The 10,619-nt window shown below is 45.3% G+C and overlaps 1 protein-coding gene across 3 annotated transcripts in view; it reads right to left on the bottom strand.

Annotated features, from left to right (window-relative positions):
- Nucleotides 1-211: 211 nt before the first annotated feature.
- erfl1 (Ets2 repressor factor like 1) overlaps nt 212-10,619 on the bottom strand; it is a 69,225-nt gene continuing 58,817 nt past the window's right edge. For 2 of the 3 annotated variants that reach the window (XM_054741117.2, XM_054741118.2), the window contains exons 3-7: nt 7,872-7,945; nt 7,144-7,378; nt 5,286-5,472; nt 3,280-3,409; nt 212-1,949 (exon numbers count right to left, since the gene is read on the bottom strand). In XM_054741117.2, the coding sequence (XP_054597092.1) occupies nt 1,141-1,949; nt 3,280-3,409; nt 5,286-5,472; nt 7,144-7,378; nt 7,872-7,932 (1,422 nt within the window). In that variant the 5' untranslated portion in view covers nt 7,933-7,945 and the 3' untranslated portion in view covers nt 212-1,140. The remainder of the gene's footprint in view (nt 1,950-3,279; nt 3,410-5,285; nt 5,473-7,143; nt 7,379-7,871; nt 7,946-10,619) is intronic. The other variant, XM_070551130.1, reaches the window with a different exon arrangement.

Raw genomic sequence — 10,619 nt, 5'->3', positions numbered from 1 at the left:
TGTAAATTTTTTCTCCCTTTTTAACAGCAAATCGAAATGCCTTCTTGATGCTGGAAGCAGGGACAAGAACACTGACTGAATAATAATCTTAACAGATTTTAAGGGGAGGATTAAAAATGAGCAAATAAAAAAATACCGAGACCAATAATATTCACATCTGACTAATTACAGTTGGTTACACCAAGTGAAAAAAATAAATCTAAAAGGCAAATTTAACAGGATTGATTTAATCAGAGATAAATCTCAGAGTGAACTCGTCCTCATCATTAAAAAATAAAACAAAAACCTTCAGAGTGCAGATCTTCTCCCATTAATAATTTAAACTTTGATACACCTAAGCTTATAATTATCCAACATGTTTAAATACTCAATTGAATCACAACAATACAGCTTCATCTTATCATAGCGAATATGAATTAAAGGTCATGTACACCATATTAAAATATATACACAGAAATATTAATACAAATGTTGAACTGGTCCAGCTCCCATTGCTCTGTTTCTACCCTGTCAGAAAATCTCACCAGAAAAAAGGTAAATTCTCACAAAGTGAGACAATCACTGATAAAATTATAGATTTTAAACATTTAAATGATCAAATATAAAAAAATATGATTACTTAAAAAAAACAAGGATTAAGATAAAGAAGAAATGTGTAAAAAAAACACCACTAGGTGGCAGTATTTGACTTTTTCTTAGGATGTTTTTATATTTTTTTGAACCCAACTCATGAAATACCTACAAAAGTTCGTCAATCCAAGTAACGTGTATTTTTCTGTTCTGTTAGCAAGGATTTGGATTCTTAATATTTGCAATTTATCACCTCGTTGACTTCTGTCAAATCTCCAGCTGAAGAGTTCTGCTCGTCGCCGAGGGCAAAGATTTGGTGTAAGGAACTCACAAGATGGTGACACGGACAATAAAACAAATATTGATTGTGGAATCAAATGTTGGCGAGATGAAATCTTACACAGCAAACAGGGAAACAGGAGTTTCAGAAGTAGAGAACTGAAGTGTTTTTCTTGGAAAACTGTTCGTCAAGAGCGACTGAAGGTTTGAGCACTCTGAGCAGAAAACGGTGAACCAGAAACGTCCAGAGAGGAGAGGAGAGTCATCAGAGCAGAGACGTCACAAAACGTCTTAGCTGTGGATCATTTTCAGAGTCTCTGCTTCCCTGTGCCTCTCGCGCAGAGCCACGGAGGGGGAGAGTGATGGAGGCAGGGACGGGGGCGGAGGGCTGATAGGCATCATGGCCTTCAGGGGATGAGGGGATACAGGCGGGGGCAGCGAGGTGATGGGAGGCATCATGCTCCCTTTCTTTCCATCCAACACGACCTGCGGTCGGCTCACCAGGGCGGACTTCCCGATGCTGAACTCGTGCTCGTTCTCGTTGTCCGAACTGCAGTCGCTCAGATCTGTTATCTCCAGGTCCGAGTCCGACTCCGGGTCCTGCTTCACCCCCCCTCTCCTCTCTAAGGGGCTCTGCTGGCCTGTCCCAGTCCCGGCTCCTAAGCTGACCGCTCCCAGCCCCAGGCTCAGCCCCGTGCTGGGCGCATTGGCCTCAACCCTCTCCCCCAGTGTGGCGCCATTTCCAATGTCTGTCCGCCCCATCATCAGACTGCCTGGGTAGGGGGGGAGGCAGAGCCGGGCGGGCTGACCACCCGCCGTGCCGTTCATCCCACCAGTCTGCCCTGGCGCTCCCCTCTCACCTCCACCAGCCTCTCCAGGGGGGAGCAGTGAGGAGAAGGGGTTAGGCAGCTGGGATAGACTGCTTTGCAAGGGGTTGGGGTAAAACTGGGAGGGATAGAGTGAGCCAGGGGGCAGTTTGGGGCAGTTATTAAGAGAGAAGGCCCCTGGGAGGTAGGGATTGAAGCCCCAGGGGTAGTCAAAGGGTGGGTTACGAGGGTACGGGCCCAGCAGGGACGGGGGCTTGGAGTAGCACGGTGCGCCTAGGAGAGAGAAGATCCAGACATGGAGGTTAGCTCTGAGAAGGGGCAAAGGTTTCCTGACATACAAGATCCAAGAATGTTCACTAATTATATTCAGGATTTGCAATTCAAATCAGGAGCCACAGGGGCTAAAAAAAGCATCAAAACCTGCTGGTTCGTTCGTGCATACCAGTACTGAGCACTGGTGTGAAACAGATGTCAGCACAAAGATCCAGCGGTGTAATAAAAGTGACCAACTTCAAATATGATCTTTTTCCATATGCAGGAGAATTTATTTCTATTTGAAGGCACGAAATAAAGTCAATTAAACATCATTAAACCATTTCAGATCAGTCTGAAACACTCAGATTCACTCCAATTAAATATATCTCTGCTTTTGATTCAGTTCCTTGTAATCATCAGCTCACAGGTCCGATTTATCCTCCTTTTCTCGCCAGATTTCCAATTTTAACGAACAAACAGAAGCATTGCCTCCGAACCAACTCCACTTCCTTCCAAATGACAGCCAGCTCAGAGATGCTGTCTCTGCTGCAGCCTCCACCTCTCTCCCGGTCTCGCTCCTTCCCTCTTCCACTCTGATATTTACTATGCAGGGCTAATTTGACAGCGCTGAAGTCTCTGCGTGCCGGGCCAGGAGTAGCTGGCAGACACATGAATATTGAATCAGTCAGGCAGGCCTCACTTGCTTATGAAAACACAGTAATGGGCGCCCACAGGCCACAAACTGAAGCCTGCACCCTCAATTAGGGCCTTCCTGCCTGGGAAGGGATTAGGACAGCAGGGACACATGGGAGGGGAGGGGAAGAGGGGGGGGGGGGGGGTAGGACCTGAGGACAAACAGAAAGAGGAGGGAGGTGAGGTGCAGGCTGCATGTGTGTGTGTGTGTGTGTGTGTGTGTGCATCTGTTTACATGCTACCTCTGTGCATAAACATGCAGACACAACCAGAAGTGTGATGCACAATTCCACGCTGTGTGTTGATGCATGTGTGCGGAGCCGGAGGAGGACAACTGTGGACAATCACGCTGAAAAGCTGGATGATTTCTTGTTTCTTACCTCTGCTCACCTGCATAATTCACAAGCTAACCTGGCTCCTCTCACCTGAGGCGCAGCCTCACTGCGGGCTGCCGTGGGACGGCTACCTTTTCTTATTTCCTTTAACAATAAATGTTCACGCCTCCCCACATCCTCACTCCTGTCTCTGCACTCCTCCTTTCTCTCCTACTTTTATTTAAGGTCTGTTTTCTGCCTCTAAGGTGCTAAAAAAAACTCTTCAGGGCTCTGAAGGATTAGAAGATTTCTAGCTTTGCATCAGCGCTTAAGAGGCTCACCTGAACTGAGGAAGGGGAACGCGTCCAGTCTCAGTTTGTCTCCATCGGGTCCTGGTGCCGCAGAGCCCCGATCGAACAGGGACGCTGCTCTGCCGGCGTCTGGCAAACGAGGAAACAGGGACTGTATGGCCTGAGTGAGAGAGAAGAAATGCAAAAACGCGATTTTGTTGTCTCCAAAACAAAAATAAACAAACAACACTTCTAAATCAAGCATGGTCTTCTGCCTTGTGGTGCATGAAGGGTAAAGTCAAATGTTGACAGCTGCACCCTGCAGAGCGTGACGCAAAAAGTGCCACAGTCGCAGCAAGGACAGGATAAAAAGGAATCCATATGACTTGGTGTAAAAAGGGGAGGTGGAAGGACGCGGAGGCTCAGAGACTCAAAGGCGGGGAAATTACAGAGTCAAACGGAGACCAGAGATTAAGAGTGTGTGCACAGAGGATAGATGACACGAAGAAAGCAGGATTGAGGGCCAGATGAAAAGAAAGGAAGGACAAATAGCAGTGGGATACGATAGATTGACGTGCAGAAAGCAGGGCGTGTGTGTGTGTGTGTGTGTGTGTGTGTGTGTGTGAGACAGAGAGAGAGAGAAAGTCAGAGTGTGTTTTGTGCTTTGTGAAAAAAACTGGAAGATGAGGCAAAGTTAGTGCAGCAGCTGAACCTTGGGAATCAAGGGGACAAAGGTGGGATCTTTCCTCCCGTCGCACAGCGCTGGATCAATAGCATCTGTCACCCCCGCAGCCCCAAGTTTGAAAGTTGAGACTGTACTTCCAAGCTGCGAAGATCTGCGTTGCTTAACAACCCGCATTAATGACCCACCATTGATGTGATCTGACACGGCCCTCCTTGCCTTCTTTTGCTTTCATTTTCAATCAATGACAGATGGCTACGCCGTCGGAGACGGGGATGAGAGGAGGAGGGGGATCATGTTTTCTTTTGTTTTAAGGGCACGTTAAGACCATCCTCCTTCTTGGTCTCCTTCAGAGTCTGCATCTACTTTTCCCACCTAAAGGACGGCACAGGCAAACGATGGAGGATTCTCCTTTCGCACTTTACTTTGGAGTTCCTGCTGCTTCAGTTCAAATGTTCACTTCATTCTCATGTTTCTTTATATGTGATAAATAGAAACATTTATTTAAAATTATGTTTGTGTTTATTCATTTAGCAGACGCTTTTATCCAAAGCGACTTACAGTTTATAACCTATAGGGCATGTTGTGATCTGTGGGGGAAACCGGAGGACCCGGAGGAAACCCACGCATGCATGGGGAGAACACGCAACTCCACGCAGAAAGGCCGCAGCCGAGTTTCGAACCTGCAACCTTCGTGCTGCGAGGCAACAGTGCTAACCACTGCGCCACCATGCACTCAAATTACCTGCATACCAGCACTCATGAGGACTTTTATAATTAATATCAACACAATTCATCACCCTCTTCCTATCAAGCTCTTCCTGTCTGCCTGATCAGAAAACTTTATGCGTGGTTGGAGCTTAACACGTTTCTAAGTAGAGCTTCAACATGAAACAAGAAGGAACGGGAGTGGAAAAAATCATTTTCTGAGCAGCAATTTATTAAGCAAAATGAATAAATGCTTACGCTGAAACGGGCCGTTGTACATTGGGACTCTGTTTCACAGTCTCTCAGTGATAAGTGGGAGCTATTATGACGGCTATCAAAGGCAATGAATAAAAGATGGGGATGATGAGGACCACGCTTGCAAGAAAGGAAACGCACAGGAGGACTCTGAGAACACAACAGCAAAACTCACAGGAGCAAAGTGGATCAGGTACTAAAATCATTGCTCCTGAAAATTTAAACGCTGCACTGAGGTGTTTGGGTTCTTTATTTCCTTCGCAACAGATTTCTGATCCTTCTTCAGATAATTAAATACAACAAAAGTCAGATTTTAGCGTCTAACTTCTACGCGGCGGAAAGTTTGCATTTGTGTCTTTAAAAGAATCTTAAAACTTTAAAGGTGTGCCCCGTTTCCCGTCCTCCATCCTACCGTTCGTACCTCTGGGCTGCAGTCCGGCGCGGCGGAGCCCCCGTTGAAGTGGTTCTGGGCCAGGAAGAAGGGAGAGTTGGCCATGTCCAGGATGGGGTAGTTCACCAGCACCACCTTACTGAAGTTAAACTTGTAGGTGAAACGTTTCCCTTTGGTTTTGTGCAAAATCCGCTTGTTGTAGTAATACCTGCAAAGGGAGGAAGAAGAGGAGGAGGAGGAGGAGAGGGCATCGATGGAGGGATGGAGAGAGGTGGTAAAGGATAAAGGGAAAAGGAAAAGGTTAGGGAAGGATTAATTTAATGCTCACATCAAGGTTTTGTGTTTCCTCACTGTAAGAAAAGAACGAGTAAACAATCTGAGCGCTGTGAGGCAACGAGCTATGCTGATTTCCCACTGTTTGAATTCATCTCCTACCTCCTCAAATCAATTCACGTCTTGCTGCTTTTATTCAATACAACGTGATTTTTTAAAGCTAAATTTTATTCCCGAAAAAAATCGAAGGTCTAAATCCTTTTGAACTCATAACAAACAGCAAAGGCACTTCAGAACAATTCGTATTCATCAGGAACCAAACAGCATCCCTAAAAAAACACAGAAAATTGGCACTGTTTCATTAAAACACGAGTTTATGAATATCAAAGGAAAAAATGTGTTTTGGTGAAATATTTAAACTGAGAAATTAATTTATTCTAAATAAAAACCCAAGTAGATAAAGTAAATAAATAATAAACTTCTGTGATTTAATTGAATTATTATTATTATTATTATTATTATTATTATTATTATTATTATTAGAAAGGCTCATAAATTAAATCCGGTTTGTTCGAACTGAACAATCAGCCACAGTTGGGCTTCTCTCTCAAACACGGCATCACTCCCACCAGGGTGGCAAGTTTACAGAGAGGTGGTACGACAACAGTGGTCTCCATGGTAACGACCTTGGGTGTCTCCCGTTGGGCATGTCAAACCGTCGTCATGCCAGCTTCCTCTCCCACCCACGGAGGTGTCACGGCGTACGGCGTGTGCCAGGATGCCGGCTTCATCGGCGCTAAGGAGGCAAAACGCGGAGCCATCTGGTTCAGGTGAGGAGGAGCTGAGGTGCTCAGGTGGGGGCAGCATGGGGAAGCGGAGTGTGTGTGTGTGTGTGTGTGTGTGTGTGTGTGTGTGTGTGTGCGCGCGCAGAACGATCGCTCCGCTTTGCACCGCCTCAGCATTAAAACCGTGGTCCCTTCATTATGCAGACGCACCGCATCAACAAACGCAGCAGAACGTTCATATCAGCGTGTAGAGGCTGATCCCAGCGCAGTGATGTGAACATGTTTTGCTTTGCGTGGCAATTGTGCCTCGGCTCCTAATTGAGCAATTAAGTAAGGCTAATTAAGAAGGCTAATTGTGGCCCCAGCCAATTCATAACAATTAGACTCCAACGACAGCCCCCATTAACAAGGGGCCACAGGAAAGCGTAAGGGGGGGGTTGGTGGTGGTGGTGGTGGTGGTGGTGGGGGGTGTTACACAATAAAATAGTGAGAGTGATATTACGTGGTGAATTTATACCATTTGTTTTACTCGCCTTCCAAAAGTTTAGTTTTATTCTGAAAGGAGTTGAAGTAATTCCACTCTGGGGCTTAATTTTCAAATCCCTATTGACTTTTATTTATTTATTTTTGGCAGCTCAGTGGTGAACTTTCCATTGGGCGTCACCAGATAAGGAGAAATTGAGGGTATTGACGTCTCCGTGGAGAGTCTCCCCTTTATCTTTCCGTTTCCACCATCATGAAAAAGAGATGTTAAGTGAGGATTAAATCCAGCCAGAGTAAACAAATAATGCAAACGTCGCGCCTCTCTGGTGCAGAAGTACCTCAGAGCCCGGCTCAGCTTGTCGTAGTTCATGTGAGGTTTGCACTTCCTTATCCCCCACAGCCGGGCCACCTCGTCTGGATCCTTGATGACGAACTCCCCGTAATCCCCCTGCCAGGCGATCACGCCCTGATACTCCTCCTTCTGCAGCAGCTCCAGGATGAAGTGCCACAGCTGGATCTGCCGGGAGCCCGGGCTCGACTCGGGCTTGTAGGCCCAGTCCGGGAAGGCGAACCCTGGGTGGGTGAAGTGGGGAGAAAGGGGAGGATGGGGTTAAGGCTCGTCGTTTGTCCCCTCGGTTCGCTCGTGGGGGATTGCTGTCTGGATGACTGATGGGTGATGGACTTGAGGGATGATGTGTTTAATATCACAGCATGTGCCTTGAGCAATGTTAGTCCGTGCTAATGCCCTCTAGCTTCAACAGATTGGTCAGCGGGATGATGACAGCTCGCTGGGGGGGAGAGAGAGAGCAGGTTGATGCTGCTTGGGTTTGAATGTTAAGAGCCAGCTTGGATGGAGGTGGGTAGCTTTTGGGCTCGGCTCAGTGTGCATCCAATTACCAGCACATGTGTGTGTGTGTGTGTGTGTGTGTGTTTTTTTAACATTTAGTAAAGAAAATTCTGCACAAAATGTTTTGCCTTTGTTTGGTGCGTTCAAACTAAATTTTGAGATATATGTCGTGTTTGCATACAAAATTCCTGGTTCAGCATCAGGTGACGAAGCACTGACCTGGTGTCCAGAGGGCGGGCACAGGGGGGAGCAGCAGATCACTGACGCAGTTGCAGTCCATGCCGCCACAACACCTGAAACAAGCGGAAGCTTAGACTTGAGAAGAAACACGACTCGGCTAAACCAAAGTCAACCGAGTTTAATTGGTCCAGCTGAAGTTGCAGAGCGTGAAAGTTTGTTGAAAACTGAGATGTTGCGTAAGGTTCTGAAGCAGCACCGCGAGTTCAAAATGGCACGTTAAATCGATGTGAGATATAGCAAGGTTATGTTTCATATGTCTTCGGTGGAGATAAGGTGTTTGATGGATGTGATCTCGTGTAGCCACCGGGGGCTGCGTCTGATGCAACATGGTGGACATCCCAAAAGGAGGCTTCTAAAAACTAGTCCTAAAGCTCCTTTAATTATATATATTCAAGTTTCTTTAATTCTTTGTAGCTTCTTTTTAAACGCAGCCGCTGCAGAAAAGACAAATGTTTGATTTGGTTTAACAAACTGGAAGGAGTTCAAGTTTTTCAGCTGCTACTGATTGCGAGGATTCATGTTTTTGGTGAAACTTTTTACTTAAATGTGAGCAGCCACAGATCCACGCTGGAGGAGAGTTTTGAACTAAAAACAGAACAAACATGGAGCACTGGGGCGATCGTTGCTGAAGCTCAGGTCACCACACTGAGGGCGGAGCAACAAGGGCGCGCATGGCTGCATGGTGGCGCAGTGGTTAGCACTGTTGCCTCGCAGCACGAAGGTCGCAGGTTCGAAACTCGGCTGCTGCCTTTCTGCGTGGAGTTGCGTGGGTTTCCTCCGGGTACTCCGGTTTCCTCCACAGATCACAACACGCCCTATAGGTTATAAATTGTAAGTCGCTTTGGATAAAAGCGTCTGTCAAATAAATAAACACAAATAAACACATAAAGGAGTTAGGTTCAAAAACAACTGTGTCATTTTGTCAGATTAATACTTTTTAATACTATACTATTTTTATTTATTGTGATCTGATTGATCATTAATGGAAACGCAAAAACAAATTTCCTGCAATGCATTTGAAGCAGGAGACATGTCTCTTGTCCACTTTATAAATATACAACTGTCAGAAATGAAATTTGTATGAAAGATTAAAATGGTAAGAACTTGCTCTTGCTATTCATCTACAGGCGAAACTAGAAAAATTAGAATATGGTGCAAAAGTTCATTAATGGCAGTTAATTTAATTAAAAGGTGAAACTAATTCACGAGACAGACTCATTCCAGGCAATTTCAAGTCTTTATTTGTTATAATTGTGATAATTGTGGCTTACAGCTGATGAAAACTCAACATTCAAAATCTCAGACAATCAGAATATTGTGAAAAAGTTCAATATTAGACTTGGAGGTGTGGTTTACTGATTTATTCAACACATTTGCTTGTTCTCTAGTGTAAATCGATGCCCGATGAGTCATTAAAAAAGAGCTATAATGCTCCTGTTCTGAGATTCAGACGTTTGCTGGTGCAGAGCTGGGCTGGACACAGCAGGATTGCTCATTATTGTTAATGATATGCACACACCTCACTTCTGATTGGCTAACATTCTGTTAGCCATGTTGCAAAGTCGCTATCACCAAGACATTCTGCTCTCTTCTCGCTGCAGCTATTCTTTGTTATAAAGCCTTCCTGTGGCGGGCACGAGCCAAGATGGACGAAGCGTGAATGCAAATTCATAGTGTGACATAGATATGTGAGGACGTTTTAATCCTAGAGTTTCACCGTCTCTTTTCTAGCAGAAGCTAATTCAGGAGATAGGTGTAGGAGACTATTTTCATGTTCAGCTCGCAGGAAAAACTCGGAGTGGCCCGTTAGAATCAAAAATATTCATTTAAAAATGTATTTTTCAGTCAACCGCGCATTTAAAGCATCACGCTCTGATCAGCTAATGAATCCAGAACACCTGCAGAGGTTTCCTGGGCCTTTACATGGTCTCTCAGTCTAAGTTGGATTACTGAAATAAAAAGGCCTTGTGCACCATATTCTCATTTTTTGAAATTCACATGTATTTGGGATTGTATGTTCAATAAATGCAGTCGTTGCTGTGGTAATTTAAATGAGCCCATGTGTTGTTCCATTTTTATATTTATCTTTGCTTCAGAATGTAAATCAGTTCCTATGTAAGTAACCAGTTAGATCAACTAGATCTGACTTCAATTCATAAAAGAAAATTAAATCTCCAGTAAAAACAATCTTTTAAATCTTTTCCAAACAAAACATGCTTTAAATGTATGATCCCATCACGCTTGTTGCACAGTGAAGCATTTTCATGATTAAATACAGAATGACGTAAGGTGATGAACAAGTTCCCGACAGGAGCTGGCGAGGAGGTCCAGGGGTTACCGACGGGACATGACGGGGTTTGGGTGTCGCGCTTTCATCGGGCTTGTTGTACAACGCTCCGACAGAACAGCAGAACCCGCTGCTGCACTTTCACTCTGGCCTCTCCATCTGCTCCTCACTCTCTGCCTCTATTTAATTATGCTCTGTGAATTTTGGATTTTCCCTCAAGCATTGAAATGGAACGTGAATTATTAAGGTGTGTTTGTATAAATTATTGTTGCTAACTCCAGGCACTTCTCCCTCCCTCTCTCTCTCTCCGACCGACTCTCCCTCTCTGTCGGTTTCGGCGGCGCTCTCGCTGATTCTCGCCTTCGGACCGAGGCTCCTCTCGTGCGCTCCTCCTCTTCTTCATCATCTTTCTTGTTTCCAAGCTGCTCTCTTTGTCCACA

The sequence above is a fragment of the Nothobranchius furzeri genome, chromosome 5 (genome assembly GCF_043380555.1).
Source record: "Nothobranchius furzeri strain GRZ-AD chromosome 5, NfurGRZ-RIMD1, whole genome shotgun sequence".
NCBI classification, from domain to species: Eukaryota; Metazoa; Chordata; class Actinopteri; order Cyprinodontiformes; family Nothobranchiidae; genus Nothobranchius; species Nothobranchius furzeri.
The sequence above is the reverse complement of the archived record's forward strand: the minus strand, read 5'-3'. Positions and strand labels throughout refer to the sequence as shown.